This window comes from Dama dama, chromosome 4 (assembly GCF_033118175.1).
Source record: "Dama dama isolate Ldn47 chromosome 4, ASM3311817v1, whole genome shotgun sequence".
Classification (NCBI taxonomy): domain Eukaryota; kingdom Metazoa; phylum Chordata; class Mammalia; order Artiodactyla; family Cervidae; genus Dama; species Dama dama.
The window spans coordinates 40,074,704-40,101,121 of NC_083684.1; the positions used below are offsets into that span (position 1 = coordinate 40,074,704).

Consider the following 26,418-nt stretch of genomic DNA (forward strand, 5'->3'; position numbering starts at 1 on the left):
GTGGCTCTGGTAGTGACTAAGCTGCCCCACCCTTCAGGAGGAACAGAGGTGGGTTCCTCGCCACTGCTTCCCAACTCCGGGTCTCAAAGCCAGGCTCATCCATACTGGACTCTTCCTGTTGCCCGCCCTAGCTCCCCAGTCCAGTTTGGTTACATGGACTCAGAGGTTTTTGAATAGCTTTCAGTTAGAGTTGTATAAGATTATTTCACTGGTTGTAAGGTCTTTGGTTCTCAGAGATGGAGTCCAGACCCTTGACTCGTGGTTTATTCTTTATTTGTTTATAATAAAAAATAAATTGATAATGCACCCTTCAGTGGGGACATCCCGGGTTAAAATGCATCTTGGCGATGGGATGGGTGGGATGTGGGGGCAGCATATCTCCCCAAGCATGGCTGGGCACCTTAGCCATCTTGTAAGTACTTGCTCAGGACAGAGTAAGAGACAGACCTTGACAGGCCCCTCTGGATGAGCAGGTCCACACAGCGGCCATATTTCCTGGCGAAAGGCAACGTGAGCTGGAAGGAAAGGCTGGTCTTATTCCTAGCTGGCTGCTACTCTAGCTTTGTGAGGGCCTCCTATCTGGGTGGGGGCAGGGTCGGGGCAAAGCCAGTTGGTGCTGTTGACCTCAGTTCTGCCTAAAGGCATCTCACAGACCTGGGGCTCAGAGTGGCTGCCAGGGCACAGAATGAAATGAACAGAGAATCAAAAGTGCATGTTCTCTGTCATTGGTTTTCCACTTTCTAGTCATAGATGCTGACTTCATTTCCAGTCAACAGACTAGGCAGAGGCTAGTAACTTGGCACTATTATGTTTATGGTGAAAGGTGTTATAATAATGTACTTGATTACAGAAATAGCAGATTAATGAAAAATTAGCCAAATCTTTTTCACCTCCAACGTTCAAATAAAAATTTGAATCCTAAAATTATTTTAAGGACTCAAAAAACCTGAGTCATTCCTTTGCCCTTATTGAAGAATTTTCTTTGTAAAAACTGCTTTATAGCAGCTTAAGTAGAAAAGGAATGTATAATACAAAAGTATTGACATCATGTTTGAGTAGGTGATGTTGGTATCTATAACTCACTGAAAGCATGTGACTGCCAATAGTTTCTCTGATTTCAGCACCCCAAAACGAGCTCATATGATGTGCATCCCTGGTCAGGGTTGTTAGTGATGAAGGCTAATTTGGTAAACATTGGAGAAGACTACAAATAGTAGTGACCCAAATACTGCTTTTTGACCACTCTGGACAGGTTAATTTCAGCCATTGTTCCTCCCTCCCTGGGACCAGGGACTAGAGTTCTAGTTCCCTATCTTCACCTTCTGGGCAGCACTGGCTTGGCCCTCATGCAGCAAGACAGTGTCCATCTGAGGCATCCAGAGGGGTGCCATTTCCCGTGGGGTGCAGGTGGCCCTCACCTCGACCCAGCTGTACAGGCGTTCCTGGGTGTGCCGGTCATCCTTGAATCCAGTGATGGCCAGCAAATCCACCACAAACTGCTTGGGGCTTATGTGCAGGGTCTGCCAGAAGAGCCCACAGTCAGGCAGGGCTGGAGGCCACAGCCTGACACACATTTGCTCCCAGTTCCTTAGAGTGGGACGCAGAGCAGGGGCTTCTCTGGACCTGCAGAAGCCACAGAGGTCAAGGGGTACCGTCACTTCAAACTGCCTCTTGGCCATGGCTCAGCCCGGGTGCTGCTGTCCTGTCTCCTGGTCCCTACCCTTCTTGCCACCCTTCTGCCCCTCACTTCTTCCCCTAGCTGCTCCCCCAATCCCATTTTGGCTGCTCCCTCTTGTCTTGCACTATTGTTGTGGAGGTAAGGGGACAGTGGAGAAGGAACAGGGCCTGGGGCCAATCACACGTACCCACAGCTGGTTGACCAGGGAGACCACCTTGGCTGTGATGGCTTTGGGGTCATTTTGCCGGATGGAATCCAGAATGATGTCAGTCAGGAAGCAGTGACATTTCTGTGCGTAAAACATCTCTTCCCAGGACAGAGAGAAACTCAGGAAAGTCACCTCTGTGGAGGAGAGAGGGGGTGTGGCCACATCTGCCACGGCGAGGGCCTCAGAGCCAGCCTTGGTTAGGGGGAGAAGTGCAGGGCTTCCAGGGAGACCCTATCCCTGAAGTACCTGGCTGGGGACTCAGGCATCTGCCCATGGGCAGGGCCAGGCCCGGCTCCAGAGCCTCACCTCGGGGCTGGGGGCTGGCTGGGGGCGGCGTGCGCCTGAGGTGGTCCATGTGCGTGGTGTAGATGATGCTGTCCTCAAAGAACATGCACGAGCCATCACTGCCCACCACGGGGGGGTGGGTCACCTTGAGGATGACCCCTGTGTTGTCCCCCTCACTGGCCTCAGGCAGGGACAACTCAGGGGCAGGACTTTCTGTGAAAACAACATGGGGCGAGGTCTCTCCTTAAGCTCCATCAGAGCCCAAGCAGGGAGGAGACCTCTGGCAACAGACCAGTGCAGTCAGTCACCAGCTCTCTCCTCCAGCTTCTCAGAAGTGGGAGCCTGGGCTGGCAGGGCCATGTTCTAACTCTCCTCTCTTCATCGCCCTGGAATCACTGCAACACACATCCTCAATTTCAGAACTCCAAGGAACTTTCCAAATCATCTGTTGAACTAGGCTAGTAGTAAATAGAGCTGATCACAACCCAGCGGGGGACTGGAAATCTGTAAAATTATGAGATGAGCTTTTGTGGTGGCGGGGGTAGGGGGGTTGCTGATGCATGTCTACTCTGAAGAACATGCTTGATAGACCAACTGGGGGCCCACAGGCAGGGCCCAGGAAGACCCCTCCAAGCATGACACAAGCCATTGAAAGAGAAAATGACAGAATACAATAGGAAGGGCTTTGAGAGAGCAGAGGAAACAGTCCGTAATAGCAGTTTTCAGCCCACTTCCCTGGACTGCTCCTCACTTCACCACACACATTCCTCTCTGTTCAGCCTCGTCCCCATATACCCTCCTGTCTCCTGGACTTCTCCCCTTGGACTCCCGTCAGTGCCTCATACACACTGTGTCCTCTTCTCCAAGCCCTACTCCTCTCCTTCCTACCTCAGTGACTGTCCACCCCCTTGCAGTCACCAAATCAGAAACCTGCCCCCTCCTTGGCCCGATCCTTTCCTGTTTCCTCCAACTGCCTCACCTGTTTCACCTAGGATGGTCTTGGCACTTCTAACATTTACTTCCTGCTACTGCATTTCCTCTGCCCCTGGAACAAACTTTCTAAATGCATACCTGATTGTGCTTGCTCCCTTGTATAGAATGCTTCAGTGGCTGGTGCTCCACTTAGGATCGGAACAAAGTACCAGGGCCTGAACCACAAGACCTGTCCTGATTCCTAATGTCTTCAGCCTTATCTTTTATCACTTTATGAAGACTGGTCTCCAGCTGCTAGACCCGTGACTTAGGTTTCTACCAGCACCCAAGACTTCTCCTTTCCTCCGCTGACTTCTCAGCCCCAAATCCTTCTTTGTGCTCCTATTGCTTTATAGGTCCTTCCTTTCATATGCCTCATGTGGCTTCTCAAGCCCCCAGGCCATGCCAGCGTGCCTGTCATTTCTGGGTCTCTTGCTTGGCAGTAGTGAATGCGCGGTTCTAGTCTCCTTTAATCACTAACTCACTCTGTGGTCTTGACCAAGGTTTGCCTTCTCTGTTGTAAATGGGACTTAGATCAAGGATGGGACAGGACTTACCTCTCTCCTTTGACCTCTGCTTGCCCCAGTCCTTCAGGGTGACAGCTCTTTTCATGGGGAAGTATGGATTAAAGTTGGGCTCTGGCCCCTTGTCTTTGGTTCCAGCTCCAGCCCCTGCCTGTGGGCCTGGGTCCTTCTCTGAGGCTGTGGAATGGCCTTTCCAGGAAGCTGAGGTGCTGGGCTGGGAAACAGCCTCACTTCCTGAGGAGTGCTGCAGGGTGGCTTCCTCCAAGGAGCAGCTCCAGGGGGCTGGCAGTGGCTGGAATTCCCACTGTTTGCAGTTGACCATGTCCCACTCCCTTACCAGGGAGATAAGTTTTTGCATGGGGGTGACAGGAGGGTCTTTGGTTTCAGATTTCTGTGTGAGGTTGACAGTGGTACACTTCTTCTTGGGAGGACTCTCAGGGTGGCCCCCCCAGTGTCTAGGGTTGGCACATAGGCCAGGACAGTGTGAGTATGTGCTGGGATTACCTGCCCTCTTGGCACCTCGGCATAAGGACACCTGGATTGTCCGGGAGTACTGTTCAGCCTCCTCTATCTGGCTGGACCTGGCCAGGGTCCCCTTGGCCTTGTTCCACAGAGTTCGGTCACTGCAGTCTTGGAACTCCATCGGCATGCAAGCCGTGGTCTGGGGAGAGGGCACAGCAGCTGTGTGCATGTGGTACTCCCACACTGAAGCCTTACCCAAGATCTGATAAGCTGGGATTCTTAAGACTTCACTTGCTTACCCAGAACAATTTCGTCCCCCACATGGGTCTAACATTTGAGATCTGCTCAGTTGGAGTGGGGTTGGTAACCAGCCCAGGGACCTCTCACACACCAAAGGGGCATATCAGCATGCCAGGCCTCATGTGGCCAGCACTTACTTGTGTTCAGGGACCAGTCACTGTGCCAGAGCCGTGTAGGCCTGTTGCTCATTTTGCCATGCTCCCCAGTAGCAGGATCTGCCCCCTGAGCCCTGTGCTGGTGCCCTTTCAGGACACCACCAAACCAGAGGAGGCTGGAACTTACTTCTTTGGTGTCTCTGCTGAACTCCCCCAGTGACCCTGGCCCTTCTGTTACCACGTGCAGCCGTCTGATGGGAAAAGCTTCTTCACTTTCAGATTCTTTCTCCTGGATCCATGACCTGCAGATTCCAAGAGGGTTTGGTTAATGAGCAGAAGCTTCCACTAGTCCATTGACCAGGTGTGCCCTTTGGCCGAGAGTTCACTCAGGAAGGAGGGGCCTTAAAGAGTTTCACTTAGGTCCCTGCCCAGTCCTAGGCCTGCCCCACCCCCTTAACCCTAAGGAGAACAGGTCCTACTGGGAGGTGGGACTTAGGACAGGATTCCCAAGAGGCATATAAAGGTTCAAACTTTATTTTTTTTTTTTTTTGTTTTTTTTCCTTTATTTATTTATTTTTTCAGTGGGTTTTGTCATACATTGATATGAATCAGCCATAGAGTTACACGTATTCCCCATCCCGATCCCCCCTCCCACCTCCCTCTCCACCCGATTCCTCTGGGTCTTCCCAGTGCACCAGGCCCGAGCACTTGTCTCATGCATCCCACCTGGGCTGGTGATCTGTTTCACCGTAGATAATATACATGCTGTTCTTTCGAAACATCCCACCCTCACCTTCTCCCACAGAGTTCAAAAGTCTGTTCTGTACTTCCGTGTCTCTTTTTCTGTTTTGCATATAGGGTTATCATTACCATCTTTCTAAATTCCATATATATGTGTTAGTATGCTGTAATGTTCTTTATCTTTCTGGCTTACTTCACTCTGTATAATGGGCTCCAGTTTCATCCATCTCATTAGAACTGGTTCAAATGAATTCTTTTTAACGGCTGAGTAATATTCCATGGTGTATATGTACCACAAGGTTCAAACTTTAGATCATGGTGTCAAGGGAGTGGATTCCTTACTTGTATGCCTCACACTGGACAAGTGCTTCTGAGAGAGATGGGATGTGGTATTCCTCCACCTCCTGGCAAAGGAGGGGCCATTCCCTGTGAATGATAAGAAGAAGTCACACTGGGCATCTGAGGTGGGAATATGGATGGGGTTGTTGGCCTACAGAGCAGCTGCTCTGAACAGCAGTTCACATGTTGGAAATAACATAATCTCCTCCATCAAGGCTGCAAACTCAAATTTCCTCCTTGCAGAGGGATAGGAGTTTCATCATATGATTTCCTTCCTGCACTCACTTAAATTCAGATGGTAAAAATAGTTTCCCAAGCCTCAGGAAGTTGAGAATGTGTCGAAACATTTGGCCATCCCCGTGGATCAGCAGGGTCTGTCCGTATGTTATCCAGTACACTCTCTGAGGGTTGGACAACAGTTCTGGATACTGCAAAGGGTTGGACATCAGACTCTTGTTAGTCTGTTAGTTAGTTAGGTAGTCTGTTAGTCTGTTAGTTAAAGGGCCATGTCCTCATTAAGGAGTAGGTTAGTCTTCGTTTTCCCACCCATTCCAGAGCAGAGGCTTTGGGATGATTTCTATCTCCCTGTCTTGTTGGCCACAAGGAGACACATAAGGAGGAGCAGAGCATCCAGGGAGAAGCACATCATCTCTGCTCAGAGTATTGCTGGCTCCTCAACCACTCTTGAGCCGTTGGGGACCTCACCCTATATCCTGCCTTGGTCCAGGCCCCTCCCTACCCAGACTCCTGAAGCCTTTCCCAGCCTGCTGCTCATACAGTAAGGGCACTCTGGACCTAGGAGTAGGGGGAAAAATCCTTGATCTGAGCAGGTGCTGGAGGCTGAGTGAAGGTCAGTGACAGGTTCCAAAGCATCTCAGCCACTGAAGCCGCAAGGAGAGGAGGGCAGCCTCAGACCAGCAGTACCTTCAGCAGGGTCTGCAGGGTGGTTGCATACCAGTGGCTTCCAACATAAACTTTGATGATCTGTTGGGAGGAATACACAGTGATTTCTGCCGTCCACTCCTCATCTAAGGAAACCAATGAGAGAACATGTCACATGGCCAGAAGGACATTAGGTAGGGCATTTGGTCAATAAGGTATCACATGTTAAGACTCAGTATCTTCATCAGTCATATTCTGTTGCCTACTCTGAGAAGCAGAAATCCGTAACACCAGCCCTCTCTGCTCCTCAGGCCTTTCCTGTGGCTTACCATAGAGTTTCCTGGGTGGTGAGATGGATTTAGAACAGTAGCTTGGAGGGCCAGCTGGTGATTCTGAATTGGGGGAGGGCCACCAACCCCAAGGGCACTGCTGTACTACCCCTGGCCCACCTCTCCCAAGAAAGCTTGACTAATGTTCCTTTCTACCTACATTGCTAAGCCCTTCAGTTTCTGACCGGTATGTCCTGGGTGTGTAATTTCCCACATGGCCACTCAGACTGGAGCTAGGAGTCCCTCTGTATATTTGAGCTTATGGTTTGGCAGATATCACAGACCTAACCTCTCATCAAATCATTACAGAGACCAAGCCTTGCGAATAGGCTTTATTCTGGGAAGGTGAATTCATGACCCTTTTCCTGGGGATGACTAGATTTAGGCTTTGTTCTGGTATTTTAGAATCAGTTTCTTTCTTTCTTTTTTTTTTTTTTTTTGAGACTCAGTTTCTAGTGAACTTTGTCATGAATGAAGGGTATATAAACAGATGATATAACCAAGAGGTATATCATTAGACTATGAACCCTATGAAAATAAGAGACTGGGTCTGTTTTGCTCTCTTCTATACTCCTAGTGTTATCTGATGTCCTGGTTTATGGTAGGTGCTCCAATAAATATTGTTTCTGAATGATAGTAATGTACCATAAATTGATATAAAACTTTTTGTTAGTAAACAGTTATAGGCAGCTGGTGAAACAACATTGGCTTTAGACTCAGATTTAAATCCCAGCTTGACCATAGTCTCATCATATGAGCAGGTTCCCTCCCTGAGCGTCCGTGTCCTCTGTTAAATGAACCCAGGGACCATTCTTCTCTGGATGGCTGTGAAGACCCAAGGGGCACAGTGTCAGCTCCCAGGGCCAGAGTGGGCCTGCCCTTGGGGACCCATGCAGCCCCCACTGGGCCCGTCTGCGCCGCTCAGCCTGTACTGCTTGAGGCTACTTGTGGGTTTGGTGTGGGGTGGGGGTCACCTAACATGAAAGTTTCCTTTTAGGCAAAAGCCACAAATGTTAGTCTGGCTTTCCTTTCCTGTTCCATCTATAGTTTCTGGCTCTGGCCAGCTTTATCTTTCCTGTCCTATCCCCTAGACCCTCCTCTGATGCTGCATCCAAACTGAGAAGTTTCTTTATTTACTGAGCACATCCATGGATGCCAGAGTCCTTGGCTCCAGATGAGTCTTGAGAGCCACTTTCATTGGCTCATAGGTGATGTCCCTCTTGTCCAGGAAGGCACAGAGCTCGTACACCTCAGAAATGGTCTCAGTCAGGGGCAGACGGCAAGTCCCCAGCCAGTTCCTGCCAAGAGAAAAGACCTGTCACAGAGTGCTTCAGCACTACACCCCAGGGGAGTCCAGCCTGTCAACTTTCCATATCTAGAATGTCTTGCCCTAAACACTGACTCAGACCTGTGGCCACTAATGTCATTTCCTTAACTGGTTTCTGTTGATGTCTCATAGTGGGTAAATTTGGACACATAGACTCATCCTTTTGGGGCTGAGATTGACCTGTTTCAGCAAAGCCCTCTAAATCAACTAGTTGCAAGCCTCCAGGCCCTGTCTTGGATTCCAGAATCCAGGCCAGGGCCTAGCCACTCTATTTCCGCCCCAAGATATCTCAGCCACCTTGTGGCAGCCTGTCATGGTTTGGGAGATAACTGATACCTTCTATGCCCAGGAAAGAAGCCAGGGACCTGAATATCAACCCCACCATCTCTAAAGGCACTTGTCTTTGCCCTCTGTGCCCTGTGACCTCAGGGGCGGGACATCTCTGGGAGAGATGGATGGGGGTGGGTCACAAAGGCCCCACCCTTGGGGTAAGACAGTGTTTGAGGTTGGCTGACCCTCTCCACAGGTGCTCAGGAAAAGCCACTTCTATCTTTAGTTTTGGTACCAGTGTATTTTGTGAGCCAAAGAGAGTTCTATTCAGAACCTGTTTACCCTTCTATAAAACAGGATTAGAATCCATGCCCAGCACTAGTAGGAACAATCTCAGCTCATTCCCCAGGGCATAGGCCAGGTATCACTTCCTTCAAGAAGCCTATTTTGCCTTGCTCTTGGGGCGGGGGGGCAGGGTGCTCACCCCTGGTTCTGGACTTTCTATGTGTCCTTGGGGAGGACTTTTGTAGGAGGGGGAATATGGCAGGGGAAATATCCAGCACCCTGAGTGTTGTGGCTGTGGCCTGGCCACCTTGGACCTAGCACAAGCCTAGAACCAGTGATGGATTGCAGAGGATGAAAATATTAAACAGTTTGAGACCTTTGAACCTTAGGAACCTTACACCTTGGCACCAGCCCTCTCCTCTGAGGCCCAGATTTGGTGGTACTGATGCAGATGGTGGGAGTGGCTAAAATGATGGGTTTGTCCTGTATTTCCTGACTCATGGACAGGGCCCCAGGGTGGTTCCTAGAGAAAGGTAAAGCGCAGCCTGAGTGGGATGAAGCATTCTCTGAGGAGGGCCTTACTTAACGTGCTGGAAGAGAACCCCGTTCCCGGTGATGTACAGCCTACTCCCATCCAGTGTGCTCTCGATGCGGAGCTGTCCCAGTGCGGAGTCTGGGTACTTGACAAGCAGACCCAGGGCCATCATGTACAGTGGCTTCACGGACTCTAGGCCTGCTGAACGGCTCCCCTTCCCAGGGCTTGGAGGAGGACAGGAGGTCCGGGAACAGCCACCTGTGCCGGAGAGAAAGAGGTGACTCCTAGAGTGCTCATGGTCAAAACTGTATTAGAAGCTTTGGGTCTTGCTTCCAACTGCTGTCTTGAATCAGTACTGAAGAGGCTTAGTGGGAGCTTATTTCCTTGCACAGCCACATCTGAATCTGCTGAACATTAGTATAGTTTTTATATTCAGCCTGCTTGAGGTCAAAACTATCTGTTGGGAGTTGAGGTGGGTGTGGGAGAAGGATTAATTTGCTGTATCACTAACACTTGAATTTCAGAACAACAGCCATCTGGCCCAGTCTCAGCAGGAATTTCCCTTAGTTCTAAGCTCTGCTGTATTTATCCATGGGTAAAGAACGACAACCATAGCAGAGAACCTGATATCATTATAGGGTCCCAAGACTCACAGTCCCTACCACTCCTGGGCAGAATTTTCCCAAGACACACTGTCTAGTGTTACTTTTAGGTTGGGTATTCGTGTTCCTGGCTCACTGTTCTCCTGCAGTGGCCATAATGCTCAGTCTACACGAGACGGTCCCAGTGGCACCTGTGGGCCAGCGGCAAGCTGCCAGGTGATTTTTGTGGGTTGTCTCCAACCCTGAAGGAGGGGTGGTATTCTCCTCCTATCACAGATGAGGAAACTATGTCCTGAGAGCATAGTCAGTTACTAAGTACCTTGCCCCAAACAGCAAAGCTAGGTGGACCAGAGCTGGGGTGTGAGGGTGACTCTATTTTCAAGACTACCAGGGCTGTTTCCCTTACTTATGGTGCTTTATGAAAGGCAAAAAAACGGGCTTTGTGTTTGGGGGCTGCTGATGGCTTACAGAGCCCGTCCAGCAGCATGCCTCTCTTCCAGCTTCACATAACTCCTGAGCATCAGGCCCCACTCTGCTTAGCTCTCTGACCTCTGTTCTCTGAGGAACAGAAGCCCTGGGGGAGAGGTTTGAACTCACACCCTCTCAAGTGGGTTGGAAGATCCTAAGAGGCTCCTGAGACCTGCTGCAGGATGCTTCTACCCCCAAATAGGATAGGACTCCAGTTGCCTGAGGAGAAGTCTGGAAGAACTGGGCCTCAAAGCAGGGAAGATCTGATTCCCACAGAATGAATATCTGGCAACATGCAGGCCAAACTTCACATATGTAAGAGTTCTATGCATTCTCAGAATGCCTGCTGAGGCCATGCAAAGGTAGTTGACTCCTGCAATATATACAGTAGCTTCCATAGACATGCAGGGTTTGGAAATGAGATGGTGAAAGGCTAATAAAAAAAATGTGAGGGGGAAAAAAATATGAGGAACAAATTAGCATGAGATTGGACTGGGAGCCTGAAGGCCTGAACTGGACCAGGGTCAGCAAGTGGCAGGAGCAGGCAGAAACAGGCACAGCAGCCAGGGGTTCGAAGTAGGAAGGACAAGGGAATTTGGGGGTGGGTGGGATAACTGAAGTAGTATGGGGAATTTGCCCAAGAATTTCCCATGCCCTCCAACTGTGCCCGGAAGAAGAAGGATGGGAGTGGCAGGTGGGGGTTAGTTACAAGTTCCCAATTGTTTGATTTGTCCAAAAGGAGGGCAGACCTCCCCTGACTTTGGGAAACCTGCCCTCAGGCCCAGCCTCCCTCCCCAGCCAGGCTGGGCTGATCTACCTACATTTCAGTGGGAAGACTGAACAAGACAGAGGGCATGCCAGGTTTCAGGCTGAAACTTCTCTTCTCAGATTCTAAGTCAATCAGAATACCCGCTTCTGTCACCACCAACCAAAGTAGCTGGTGGGAGGGAAGATGTTTGTTTTTGGCTTTTCTGTTCAAAGCCCAGACTGCCCAAGGATGTCAAGGGGAGGGCACATTTCCCCTGAGGACATACCCATGTTCATTCGGTACAACCTCACAGCTTCACTGAGCTCAGGGATTTCCAGAATTTCTACTTCTGCTTCAAGCACATCTATGTTGGAGAAATTATCTGGTAGCAAAATCTTCTGTGAGCGGAGAAAATTCACTTGAAAAGCAAAAGGAAACAAAATGGGTTGAGGTTATTTCTGATCTAATTGTAGGTCCAGGTTTTGGCAGGTTTTTGATGCTGCAGCTTATCCTAGGCTCTCCTTGTTCTGAAACAATTTCTGAACATACCTGGTTAGATTAGCTTTCAGTCTGTGGTTTTCAAGGTGAAAAATCCCAAATTACTTTATTTTCCTGTGTTTGAGTCCGTGGGTGTGACTTCCCATGGCCTAGCCTCAGGCTCCCAAGCCAGGCACGCTCTCCTGGTGAGCACATTGGCCCCGAGACTTACCCTATGAGTCCTGACCCGAGAGCAGGTCATTCCAAAAGAGGGAGTTGTCTTGTCGCTTAGAGAGGAAGGGCCTGGGCGAGCCTGGGCTGGCAGGTGGCACTTGCAGTTTGTCCCTGCCTGGACTGCAGTGTGGGAGGCAGAGATGGAGCCAATGCTACTGTCCTGTGTGAATCAACTTTGAGATTCAGAAGCATATTATAGACAACTTCCCAGGTGACTATGAATAGGAAAGGCTGGGGTTCTAGGCATTTGGGCCCCAGTACCATTTGGCTGTTTCCTCCCCTGTTCGTCTAGGCAGCAGCAGCATCTTAGAGTCAGTTCAGTTCACACCTCACCAGAGCCTGTCCTGGGCAGTGCAGAACGGAGGCTCTCTTCTGTCCAGGGTTGAAAATTTTATCCCTCTTTAGGCCACTAACTCAAGCAGACAATTCTGCAATGATTTTGGGGAAACTTTCACCATCCCCTCTTCTTCCCTTTTATCCTGAGTTTAGTGCAAATGAGAGCAGGAAGGGACTATCCTTTGAAACAACTCTATTTCCTCATTTTATGGCAAGAGAAACTGAGGTCTACAGCCTAGATGGATACATAAAAGCAGAGAAATAAGAGTAGTTTGGAGTTCTGCTCAGGGTCTTGCCCTTCACATCAACTCTTGTGGCCCCTGATACCACTACAGGTGGTTTCCAGTGCCCCTTTACAACCCAGGCCATTCCAAAATGAATAGGGAATAAAATAGCCCCGAGGCTAGTGGCAGCCTAATGTTGGGAATCCATCTGCCTCCAGGAAGGCTCTGTCATGCTTCCACCAGCTCTGCTCAGGGAAGGTCTTGAGGACCTAAGCCCCAAGCTGGGCCTCCAAGGGGTGTGGGGTCAGGAGGGGTGGATGGGCCCTCTCCGCCCACCCCGGCGCACCTCCCCTCCCCCGTGATAAAGCAATCACCAATGAAGCGGAACTCGCTGCACTCGCACTCGATCAGGGCCATGGTCTCAGCCAGCCACAGCAGGTTGTCTTCAGTCACCAGGCTTGGGTGCTTGGCCACTAGGTCTAGGGGCAGGAAACAGTAGTGCACTTCCTCTTCTGTGTCTAACAGTGGTGTATCCATGAGTCCCAAAGGTGCCTTATCATGTAGGCCTGGAGGAAAATGTGCAGAAGGGCATCACCAACTTCCAGAGGTCAGGGCTCTCAGAGGTAGGGGCACTCACTGACCCAGGGGGCCTAGAGGAAGCTGGAGATATCATCCCAGAGATGGTCCCTGCCAGATGCCTCCTCCTCCTCACTCCTTTCAGTGTAACCCTAGGTTTGGCAAGGGTGTGGTGGGGAACAGGGCAAGAGAAATCTATCTATTCTACAGTGAAGGGCAGTGGGACATGTGAAATTTTGGCTCATATACTTATCATTAAATTCATACTGGTTTCCAGCTGGGGAGACATTATTTGCAGGATTCACGGAATGAAAGGGAGCCAAGGTAACCAGAGCTTAGGAAGGCATGGAGGAGGGAAATGGCCAAAATGAAGTTAGGATAGTAAGAAAGGGCCTGGGGTGGGCTATGGTGAGAAGTTTAGTTTTTTAAGTAATAAAATGGAAAAATAATTTTGAACAATTCATACTGGTTACCCATTTATTTCTTTCTAATTGATCAAACCAACTATAGATAAAATAAATGACCCACAGATAAAATAGATCCTTTTAACTCTCCCCAAAGCTCTAAACCCATCAATAATCATGAATGTCTATTCTTGTGTCTCAAATAGGTCAGTCTATATACTACAAGGCACCCACCAAGCAGTGATCATTTGGAGACATTCCTTGTGTGGTGGTTAGAGGTGACTTGATGATAGAGTTCCCTGACCACTAGGACAGGGTGGAGAGCAGCCTAGGCTTGCCCAGGTGAAACCAGTATGCAGAGGAATGAACATGGAGAAGGATGCTTAGTTCCAGTGGGTAAGCAGCCATGGAGAGGGCATGTGGCAGGTACAAAATCAAAGGAGATGACAGGAAGGCAGAGAAATCATTTATAACTAGTTCAGAAATCAGGGCACTCTCCACTTCTGTTAGAGTGAGGAGAAAGAAAGCCGATCTGGGCTTCAGAAAAGGTCAGCCTGTGGTGATACCTGTGAAGGCTGGGCTTTTTATAGGAAATTCTGAGGGTTTGCTGATACATTTCCATGTTCGCCAGTAGTTCAGAGATGCTCTCTCGGCAACAGGTATGTCTGCAGGCCTCACACGTAGATGGTGTTTCCCTTCCTTCAGATTATCTAGAGTCTGTTAGATAAAGAAGGTTATTGCTTTGAAAATTTTAAACCAAGTAAATATCTACCAATTCTGGGGTAAAATACTAGGATTTGGTATAGTGTTTTGAAATAAATTGAGTCACTCACTCAATTTAGGTAAAAATGTAAGTCTATAAGATGATATGCTGTTACTCAAAATATTGATGAATATTTCCTTTATGATTTTGAAGCAGTTTTTTCTGCTTTATAATTTTGAGTGATAAAAATTTATCTTATACAACTTTAAGAGTAATTTATAGTTAATCATTAAAAAGTAGTCCTCTAAAGGCACCACATGACAAGTTTTATTCTCTAAGAGCCTCATAATGAACAGAACACCTCAGATCCAGTGTGAAGCTAATTAAAGAACCTGCTTACTACACAGTTCAGTTCAGTTCAGTTCAGTTCAATCGCTCAGTCGTGTCCGACTCTTTGCAACCCCATGAATCGCAGCACGCCAGGCCTCCCTGTCCATCACCAGCTCCCGAAGTTTACTCAAACTCATGCCCATCCAGTCGGTGATGCCATCCAGCCATCTCATCCTCTGTTGTCCCCTTCTCCTCCTGCCCCCAATCCCCCCCAGCATCAGGGTCTTTTCCAATGAGTCAACTCTTCGCATGAGGTGGCCAAAGTACTGGAGTTTCAGCTTCAGCATCAGTCCTTTCAATGAACACCCAGGACTGATCTCCTTTAGGATGGACTGGTTGGATCTCCTTGCAGTCCAAGGGACTCTCAAGAGTCTTCTCCAACACCACAGTTCAAAAGCATCAATTCTTCAGCGCTCAGCTTTCTTTATAGTCCAACTCTCACATCCATACATGACCACTGGAAAAACCATAGCCTTGACTAGACGGACCTTTGTTGGCAAAGTTATGTCTCTGCTTTTTAACATACTATCTAGGTTGGTCATAACTTTCCTTCCAAGGAGTAAGCGTCTTTTAATTTCACGACTGCAGTCACCATCTGCAGTGATGTTGGAGCCCCAAAAAATGAAGTCTGACACTGTTTCTACTGTCTCCCCATCTATTTCCCATGAGGTGATGGGACCAGATGCTATGATCTTAGTTTTTTTAAGCTTTAAGCCAACTTTTTCACTCTCTTTCCAAAGAACAGCTTACTACACAGGTGCTCTCCAAAAGCTGCCCAAGGAATCCTGAGCTTTGAGAAGAGCCCTCTGGTGGCCATGGCTGTAAACTGCACCCCCATAACTGCTTAAGACCTGCAAAAGGAGGGGACCACAGTGGGGAATCTTCCCCACTTTGAGTGGCTGGTGGATTTGTGGAAGGACTGGATAATGGTGGGGTCACGGGGAGTGCTTTCCTGGAGGCAATGAACAATGGAAGAGAAAAGTGCATATGTGAAATAGCAGAAGAGAGTCTGTCATTCATTCATTTGGGAAATGGTTGTCTGCTGTAGCTGAGACCCAGCTCCATTTCCTGCTACTTCCACTAATGTAAAGTGTGAGCAGTATCATTTCCTCCAAGAAGTGTTTGACAAATCTAAAACAGGGAAAAAAAACCCAAACAAGTAAATCTACAAGGATTGCAATTCTTGCCAGTCAAGAACATGCTGCATGCATTAGACCCAGAAGCATCAACTAGGTTTTTTCCTAAACTCTCTCAGCCAATCCTTGCTCTGATTTCTAGAAATATAAGGCCTTCCACTCATGGGAAGCCATTTGTCTGCTCTAAGAATCCATGGAACCCCTAACCCCTTTACTCTCCTTATTATTCTCAGTAACACCTACTTGTTTATTTACTGTCTGCCAGTCTCCCTGAATATATATAACCTTCAAGACCATAAGGACCCTGTCTGTTTTGTTCTCCACTGCATTTACAGCAACCACAGTAGTGTTTGTGGGATCTCAATGTATTTTTGTGGAATGAATGAATGAGTGAAGAGCACTTCAGAGAGCTTATGCTTTCAGTTGCCCCTTGGCTTTGCTGACTAAAGTTGCCAGAGTGTGTGGCTGGTCTTCCATGGACTTTAATTCCCCTTTTTTCTGCCTGAATACTACTCCTAGTACTTTTCCTCTTCATATGTTATGACCCATAAATTATTAGAGGGAGGATTTCTTTAGGGAAATACAGACCCGAATTCAAATGGCTAACTGCTAGCACAAGGATAATTAATGTTGCTTTTGGCTCAGATTATAGTGAAAACATATGTCAATCAGAAGTAACATAAGACTGATGGCATGGGGGTGAGTGTGTGTATGCACAGTTGCCAAAAGATGGCTGACAAATGCCCTGCTGGCAGAGCCCTGGGACTTAACCGAGCTTTTCCAAAACAGCAGCAGTGCTCAGAGAAGCCTTATGCTCTGATGTGGGCTGTTGGAAGGAATGTGATGGGAAGAGAGCCTGGGGGAGCTTGCAAATCTCCAACTGCTTTGTAAAGACAAGAAGGGCCAGCACCACTTGGGAGCTCAGAGGAGCAAGATTGGTTGAACAAAAGGATACACAGAATAGATGCTATCAGCCAAACAAGCCAAATAAGACACACCTATCAGCATCCCTCCACTGCTGGCTCCAGCTCCCTGCCCTGAAGTAGATTCAGCCTTCACACATCATCTTGGATACAGCATTCAGTGTCTGTCAGCACATATTTATTAAACACCTGCTATAGGCCCAGTACTGTGATGCTGGGAATGTAAACATGAAAAGAATACAAGCTAGTGAGGAAGGAAGACATATGAATATATGATCCCAACGGAATTAGCACTGATCTGAGAGCAGAGGCAAAACTACCTGGAAATGTCAGGCTAGTCTTCCTGTGGGCCTCATTTAGGCTAATTCTTGAAGTGTTCTAGAAAGAGGGAACAGCAAGTGAAAAGGTGTTGAGAGGAAGCATTTAGGGTGCTCAGTGACATGACTGGACATTAAGAGGTGGGCGTGTGTTTATGTGTGTGTTTGAGTGTGAGCATGTGTGCAGGCATGCATGTAGATTTATCTATGTGTTGGGACATGAGCCAGGACAAGCATATAGGCTGTCCTGTGAGGAGCCCTGATGCCATGTTGAAGCATTTATACTTGAGCTGTCCATTTACCCACATCCACAGATGAGCTACACTGTTGGGGTAAGTATCTGCTGTTTATGAAATCTTCCTTTACAAGATCACAGTGGTAATCTGTCTCATATCATAAAAAATTGGAAATGTGAGACTTGTCAGTGGTCTTTTTTCTTAAAAGCATCATTTGTGTGATCAACATAAAAACTCTAGCTCCCTTGAGCACAAGGGTTGCAGGCCTATTTGGTTTGCTTGCCGGTAGCAGAACACTCCAGAGAAGGCAATGGCAACCCACTCCAGTACTCTTGCCTGGCAAATCCCATGGATGGAGGAGCCTTGTAGGCTGCAGTCCATGGGGTCGCTAAGAGTCGGACACGACTGAGTGACTTCACTTTCACTTTTCACTTTCATGCGTTGGAGAAGGAAATGGCAACCCACTCCAGTGTTCTTGCCTGGAGAATCCCAGGGACGGGGGAGCCTGGTGGGCTGCCATCTATGGGGTCGCACAGAGTCAGACACGACTGAAGCGACTTAGCAGCAGCAGCAGAACATTCACAGGTGGAACAATCTAAGTTTCCAAACTTACAAGTCCTCAGAAGGCAAGAAAAAGGAAATACAATTAGCATGTACTGTCAACATACTAAGTACTTGGTGGACTTCAGGCAGGCAAGAAAAAGGGAATCAACAGTCTGCCATGAACCTTGAAGCCTTGTGACTTATCCTGAAGAAAAATTTCACACTCTGCAGTAGCAGCTGTGAACTCCCAACCAAGCTGATAGTATGTGTGAGGTTTGGAGCAGCTTACATTTACACAAAGGGGACTTCCTGAATTACAGAGAAAATTCTAGGAAGCACTGTGGCATTAATGTACAGACTTGTAATGACTAGTTTATGCTCCCCCTGTGAACAAGATACAACATTCCTAACCATCCAGGCTTGAGGATTTACATACCAACCTTGAGGACTCCAAATTTATGTCTCTAGACCTGACTGCTTCCATGAATTCCAGATCTATACATCTGGCTGCCTGCCCCCATCACCATCCAGATTTTTAATGAGCACCATTTTCTTGCCTCTCAATACATTCAAATCCAAACTCCTGATTTTTCCCTCTGAGCCTGCACCTCAGAACCCTGAAATTTGACTTTCATATAATTTTTATGTGTCACAAATATTTTTCTTTTGATTTTTTTCAACCATCTAAAAATGTAAAAGCAATTCTTAGTTCATAAGTTGTACAAAAATGGTAATGGGCTGAATTTGGTCTATGATGTAGTTTGCTGACTCCTAATGTTAGTCCGGAAGTTAATGATTTTTTATAGCTCTATTGAAATGTTTCATATTATTTCTAATGTGAATAAATTTCATATTATATGGGCTTCCCAGGTGGTGGTAGTCATAAAGAATCTGCCTGCCAATGCAGGAGTGTAATGTGAATAAATTTCATATTATATATATAGATGAAAAAATTTACTCACCTAAATTATACAATTCAGTAATTTTTAGCATATTCACAGAATTGTGCAGCCATCATCACAATCTATTTTAATATCATAAAAAGAAACCCTATGCTCATTTAAGAGTCCACTGCCCATTTTTGCTGACTCTATCCTTCTTACCCTGTACCTTGGCCTTAGGCAACTACTGATCTACTTTCTGTCTCTGTAACTTTGCCTATTTCTGCACATTTTATATAAATGGAATCATACAATATATGGTCTTTTGAATCTGATTCTTTAACTTTGCATAACATTTCAAAGTTCATTTTCATTGTTACATGTATCAGTACTTCATTCCTTTTATTGACAAATAATATTTCATTGTATAAATATACCATTTTGTTTGTCTATTCATCAGTTGATGAACATACAGGTTGTTTTCACTTTTTGGCTTTTATGAATAAGTCTGCTGTGAACATTTGTCTACAAGTGTCCGTGTGGACATTCTGTAGGTTTTAATTTGGGTATATACCTAGGAGTGGAACTGCTGGGTCATATGGTAACACCATGTTTAACTTTTTGAGGAACTGCCAGACTGCTTGCCAAAGAGGTTGTACAAATTTACATTCCTATCAGCAGTGTATGAGGGTTCTAATTTCACCCTATCTTTGCCAACACCTGTTATTGTCTTTTTGATGAGAGGCATCCTAGTGGGTATGAAGTGGTAACTTAATCATGGTTTTGATTTGCATTTCCTTGATGGCTAGTGATATTGAGCACCTTTTCATGTGCTTATTGCCCATTTGTATATCTTCTTTGGAGAAATGTCTATTCAAATACTTTTTAAATTTATTTATTTTGGCTGCCCTGGATCTTTGTAGCTGAGTGCAGACTTTTTTTAGTTGTGGTGAGCAGGGGCTACTCTTTAGTTGTGGTGAGCAGTGTGCAGGCTTCTCATTGTGGTGGTTATGCTTGCTGGCAGAGTACAGGCTCTAGGCACTCAGGCTTCAGTAGTTGCAACATGTGGGCTCATTATTGTCATTCATGGGCTCTAGAGCTTGGGCTCAGTAGTTGTGGCAGATGGGCCCACTTGCTCTGTGGCATGTGGGATCATCCTGGACCAGGGATCAAATCTGTGTCCCCTGCATTGGAGGGTGGACTCTCAACCCTCCAATGGACTTTCACTGGACCAGCAGGGAAATCCCCTTTGCTCATTTTAAATGATTGTCTTTTTGTTGTTTAGTTGTAAGAGTTCTTTATATATTTTGGATACATGTCCCTTATCAGATATGTGATTTGCAAATATTTCATTCCATTCTGTGTGTTGTCTTTTCACTTTCTCAATGGTGTCCTTTGAAGCACAAAATTTTAGAATTTTTATGAAATTCAAAATTCATTTAATTCTTTTGTTTCTCATCTTTCTGACATTGTACCTGACAACCATGTTTAACCCAAGGTATAATGATCTTTTAAAATTTTAAATTTGATAATTTTATTTCTTTCTTTAAACATCTCCAAAAGCTACCTATAACATTTAGAATAGATCCTGTATAGTCGCCTATACAACTCTGCAAGATCTGATCTGTAACATCCTCTGACCTCATCTACTTTTGACATCTCTTTACTCCCCACCACCACACTGTGTGGCATGTGGGATCTTTGTTCCCTGACAAGGGGTTGAATCTTCGTCCCCTGCAGTGGAAGCGTGGAGTCTTAACCACTGGACCACCAGGGAAGTCCTGGCATCTCCCTGCTTCTCACTGCACCTGACATTGGCCGCTGAGTCTGCCTCTTCCAAGCCATTCTAACCTCAGGGCATTTGTGTTTGTTGTTCTTATACCTCAAAGATTTTTCCTAGACATCTCCATATTTTATCCCTTTTGCATTCAGTCTTCTGTTCAAATATTGCCTTCAATAAATCCAGCCCTGACCACTCTTTCTAAAGGAGTAGCTGACCTCAGTCACTTGCTATCTCCTTATGACATACTACACAACTGTATATTAAAAAGCAGATTAGATATAAATGCTTTATTCTTTTAACATATTCCAGTACTATAAAGGTAGTGACTGATAGAATAAATAAAAGCTACACATGAAAAAAAGAAAAAAAGAGACTTCCTTGGTAGTCCAGGGGTTAAGACTCTGCCCTTTCAATACAGGGAGCATGGGTTCAATCCCTGGTTGGGGAACTAAGATTCCACATGCCATGCAATGTGGCCAAGAAATAAACAAAGAACAAGTGAATAAAAAAAAATTTTTTTAAGAGAAAATCATATAAACACATTCTGAAGCCCCAAGAAGTTCTAGAATACAGAAATGTCCTCCTCTTTCACTATTACACAGGAAACACTGCTCTATTCTTCATAGCACATACCTCTATCTGACCTTATATGACTATATAATTCATTCTGTATCTCCAGTACTTGGCCTGTGATTAGTGCTCTATACATGTTAATGTTACACTTAGAATCAACAATAATAGGTATTGAGTGTGCCCTTTGAAGGCAAAGCTATAGGCCAGAAGGAGGTAGGATGGGCAGGTAGATGGCAAGGAGGAATGGGAGAGATAAAGGGTAGGGATGTGAGGGAATGAGGGAAGAGTAGAAACAGAGCAGGACTGTGAGCTCAACCACCTGTCCTCTAGAGGCTTCCCATCTCATTCTACTAGTTGGTTCCTGTATGGTTTTTCAACAAAACTTACTATGTTATAGATAATCCTGAGTAGGATATGCCACATATTGAAATCATGGGAACTTTAGTTAGTGGGAGGCAAAGTCCCATTTTTATTGTTAGGGGCTAAATCTGAAGGACTCTACGGTGAGCAGCACTGACAGGTTAGAACAATTTAGAATAGTGTTGTCCAATATGTGGCTATTGAGTACTTGAAATGTGATAGCCTGAATCTGAGATGTGCTGTAAGTGTAAAATACACATCAGATTTTGAAGACTTGGTACATGAAAAGAAAGTAAAATATATTAATTTTAAAATACTGATTACATGGAATTCCCTGGTGGTCCAGTGATTAAGAACCTGCCTGCCAATGCAGGGGATACAGGTTCGACCTCTGGTCTGGGATGATTCCACATGGGCAGAGTAACTAAGCCCATGCCCCACAACTTCTGAAGCCTGAGTGTCCTAGAGCCTGTGCTCCATAGAGCCCATGCTCCACAACAAGAGAAGTCACCACAATGAGAAGACCATGCACCACAGATAGAGTAACCCCCATTCACTGCAACTAGAGAAAGCCCGTGTGCAGCAATGAAGACACAGAACAGCCAAAAATAAATGAATTAAAAATACTTTATAAAAAAGAAAATATCGATTATATATCGAAATGATAACATTTAAAAATATTGGGTTAAATAAAATATATTGTTAATTTCACTTGCTATTTTTTTTAATGTGGCTACTAGAAAAATTAAGTTACACATATGGCACAAATGTGTAACACAAAATGTGGTTAACATTATATTTTTATTGGATCATCCTATAATCCCATAGGAATAATGTCTGATACCTAGAAAGTTTTCAGTAAATACTGCCTAAATGCATTAAAGCCGGCTGTCTGAGAAGGGTCTTTAGACTAAGAATTGGCAGACTCTGTTTTCTCCAAGCAAACTGTACATTTAGGCAAGAACCTGAGTACGTGGACAGGGCTTAACAGTGAGGAAAATGATGGAAATGTGTGAGGCTGTTGATTTGCTTGAGATTGCTGTCTTTTTCTCCAGCTGTATTTATACTCTACTTCAGTGAATAAATACCACTTAAGCTGGGTTGGCCTAAATGTTTATTTCTTTGAGAGCACCATTTCTGAAACATAAGCACTTGTTTTATGGTCTGTTTTGGGAGGCAGATCCATATGATTCTTTTTTTTTTTTTTTTTCATATGATTCTTCAAATACTGCTACTGCTCACACAACTTGCAACTTTGGAACTGGACCAATTCATTGGCTGCTGAGTTACCACCTCCCATTTAGAAATTGCTTCCCAAATATATTTTGTCTCAATTTGGGGAATAAGGACATCAAAGGAATTAAAGGGCTTGATAAATTGTATAATAGCCTTGTGCTCTTTAAATAGTTCTTCAAAAAGTTGCATAGATCTCTTTGATTTTCTGCAATGAACAACTGACTCCCTCCTTTCTCCCATTAAATGGTGCTTGGGAATTCCCTGACAGTTCAGTATAAGGACTCTCCATTTCCACTGCTAAGAGCCTGGGTTTGATCCCTGGTTGGGGAAGAAGTCATATGGTGCAGCCAAAAAAAAAAAAAAGGCAACAGCTATCTTGACATTCCAGGTCCTTTAAGTGAATTTGAAGCACTTGTAAGCAATTCTAGTGCTCAGTTCCTGGGATAGTTGAAAAAATTTTTATTTCAGGTGGGTGACTTAAAAAAAAAAGAATATACAACAATTTGCACTGGAGTATGTGGATGTTGATTTCCAAATATATAATACCTTTTAAATATTAAATACTGATTTAGTAAAGTGTCCATAAAACATGCATTGTGAAATGTCCCCGATTCTATATGACCCAGATATGCAGGGACTACATCAGTTCTCCTCTTTGAGGTGTTGGGGAGGCATAGCTGGTAGCACACTGAGCTGCACTGTGGCTTGTTGAGCCAGTGCTTCTCAGAGTAAACAACACCCTGTCCAGACAGTGCGGTTAATATGGAGCAAGATCAATGGTCCTTCCCAGTTATAATATTTAGCTCTTCCAGGTTAAAAAAAGTCATTGTTCAAAAACTAAAAATAAACTACTTAAGATTAACCATAGAAATGATTTCTGTAGTTGGGAGAAAAATTAGGAAAGAAGGTAATGTTCTCTGGTGATACTATAATGGTTTCAAAGTAAAGGTATTTAAAGCTCTTACACCAAGAAAAGAATAGTCTTGGAAAACAGAGAAGTGAAGACAAAGGAAAGATTCTGCAGTTTGCAGGACTTTTTGCTTTGCTGTAAGTGAACACTGTGTACCTAACAGGCACAATGAGAAGTAATGTTGTCTGACACATCTTTCAGATTTTAAATCTCAGACACAGTGCATGTAGCAAATCCTATAATTTCTAGTGTTTTCACCTTTCAAAATTCAACAACAAAAATAAGGAGAAGCTTAATTTAGGATTTCCAAGAGTTAAGAATACCCTCTCGGGGGATGGAAAGTTCTATCCGGGGGTCTGTGGTAACTGCTGGTATAGACAAGGCAGAGTTAGAATGAAATCGTTTATTCAGAACATGCATTTCCAGTGTACTATTTATTACTTTAACTCTCTCATCATACTTTCTCATTAGAGGATCATCTCAGCAACCAATATATAAAAGGACACAAATTTTTAGTGATGTAAAGCCTATATTATTGAGCACCACTCTTGGAAGATAAGCGTATCTTACCTGCAGCAAAGGCATCAGCTGCAAACCCAGTGCTTGCTCATAGAGCAAGTTCAGCTCTGCACAACTGGAGAAGGAGAGTTTGGAGGTGTAGAGGTAATAGTGCACATGTCTGAATGTGGAACCATCTCTGTCGATGAACAACCTCTGGTTTTCTGAAGAGGTCAGTGCTGAAGCCTCTTTCCATAGCAGGGAGTCTGGGAACTGAGCGAGTTTGCTTCTGGGAACCGAGAAATGCCAGCCCCCCACATTGAAATGAAACAAATCCTCTGCTGACTCATGAGGCATACCAGGCTCCTCCTAAAGGGAAAATGAAGAGATCTATGCAATAAAATGAAATAAAAAGCACCCATATTGGAAAGGAAGAAGTAAAATTATCTCTATTTGTAGATGATGTGATCTTGCAATAGAAAATCCTGAGGAATTCACTAGGAAATTACTAGAAATAAGTTCAAGAAGGTTGAAGGGTGCAGATCAATATAAAAAATCAACTGTATTTTTATATGCTAGCAATGAACAATACAAAAATGAAATTAAGAAAACAATTCCACTCACAACAGTATAAAAATGAACAAAGTATTTAGGAATAAATTTAACAAAAGAAGTATAATACTTGTACTGTGAAAACCCCAAAAACATTGTTGAAAGATAATTTAAAATACCTAAATAAATGGAAAATCTTTCCATGTTCATGGATCAGAAGATAATATTGTTATGGTAGCAATACTCTTGGAATTGATCCCTATGAAACACAATCCCTATGAAAATTCCAACTGATTTCTTTTGCAAAAATTGACAAGCTGATGTTAAAATTCATACCCTACTATTGGCCAACAGAGGAAGAATGATTTTCTCCTTGCCTGGAACAGCTCAACCAATGAGACACTGTCACAACTCAGCCAATGAAAAGTCACTAAACTTCAAACTCCCAGGTTCCTCCAGTGTATTTTTTTTTTTTTAATTACAGCCCTTACCAACTTCCCCTTCTCCTCTACAAAAGTTTCCTCTCTTCCACTTTACCAGACTTGCATGTGGTTCACCATAATTGCATGTCCTAAAGCAGTTCTTTACTGTTCCCCAATAAACCTGTTTTACTGGTTAAAAACAAAACCTAATTGTTTCAGGTTAACAAATTCTAGGTAAAAATTATGCATGCTGAAGTGATTGGGGTGCAATGTACCAATATTTCTAATTTATTTTTAAATTTATCAAAAGATAAGATGAATGGATAGATGATGAGTGATTAAACAACTACAGCGAAATGTTCATTGTAGAATCTAGGTGGTGGCTATATAGTTTCACTGTAAAATTCTTTCAAACTTTCTAAATGTTTCAAAATCTGCATTAAAATGCTGGGAGGTGGGGGAGATTGTTAAAATAAGGTGGTTGCTCAAGGGAGGAAAAGTCCATTTCTCCAACAAAAACCTGCCATCTCCAATTTTGACATCTGGGTAAAGAAAATAAATGCATGCAATGAAGAAGGGAGTGAGGTTCTTTTCTCTCATAAGAAGCCTGGTATAAATGTTCAGATATAAAGAACAAATATACATGTCATGTTTGAGGCTAGAAGAATTAAAGGGGACATGAAGAGAAGGATTACAAATTGTAAAATGGTGACAATTCTCTCAGAAGCAGAGGTGGAAAAACCAATCTAATAAGCTAATCTAAACTTTGAAGTCATGGCCTTTCTAAACATGGCTAAGGCTGAATATGACAAGCTGAGAGTAAGGATCCCACCTAGACCAGAAAGCATAAATATGCACACAAACACGATTTTGCTTTCTATTCTCTTTAAAGGTGATGAGCTGGCCCTACAGGGGCTTGTAGTTCTTCAAAGACAAAAGGCTTCTTGTCAGATTGACTGCAGGAAACAGAGTAGCCTGTAGTCATCACTACTCCGTCCCAAAGAGTGTCTCTCTCTTCCCCACACTGATCCCTCACCCCTAAAGAAGATCAATCAACTTCCAAATCAATTTCTAGAACTAGAACTACCTCATGATCTACAGACAGGACCTCAACTCCTCAGAGCCAGGGTTTCGTATCTGGAGCTTCCCATCATGCCTCAGAGAGCTGCCCTCCAACCCAATCTTTCAGATCCCCCACCCGCCATTACGTTCACCCACCAGGCCACCGCCTTGCCTCAGAGTCAACGTTCCCCAAGAACTGAGATTGAAGACCTTTACCCCGTCCGAGGCACAGCCTCACCTTTCAGACCTGGAGTCCCACACCCCATCCTCAGAGTTAGAACACTTCAACCGTCAAAGCAGGCACATTCTTCTGACTCCTCAGAACTAGCCCCCAGACCCTTCAAAGCTGGGGCTATATCCGCCCTGTGTCCCAGAGTCAGGTCCCTAGTCCTACATCCCTAATCCTCGACCACATCGCACCCATTCGCTGTGTTGGTGCTTTTGGCGCCCCCGCCAGGGCGGGCTCCATACCATGGTCCAGGCTCCAGAAGCAGGTGGATAGGCACGTGACCACGACAGTAACGGACCTCGGGAGTGCGGCGGCGCGCGGGGCGGGGCGGGGCCTGGCGGCGCTGGGCGGGGCTTGGCGCGC

The 26,418-nt window shown here is 45.3% G+C and overlaps 1 protein-coding gene across 1 annotated transcript; it reads right to left on the minus strand.

Moving 5' to 3' along the window:
- Positions 1-388: 388 nt before the first annotated feature.
- On the minus strand, positions 389-26,300 carry KCTD19 (potassium channel tetramerization domain containing 19). The gene is made up of 16 exons (XM_061140526.1): positions 26,247-26,300; positions 23,863-24,159; positions 13,868-14,018; positions 12,696-12,887; positions 11,337-11,468; positions 9,280-9,490; positions 7,953-8,113; positions 6,529-6,632; positions 5,890-6,032; positions 5,608-5,691; positions 4,712-4,826; positions 3,701-4,328; positions 2,193-2,384; positions 1,866-2,020; positions 1,419-1,520; positions 389-515 (listed from the first exon to the last, which is right to left on the minus strand). The coding sequence occupies exons 1-16, from the start codon at positions 26,298-26,300 to the stop codon at positions 402-404; spliced, it is 2,835 nt and encodes a 944-aa protein (XP_060996509.1). The 3' UTR covers positions 389-401.
- Between the last annotated feature and the right edge of the window lie 118 nt (positions 26,301-26,418).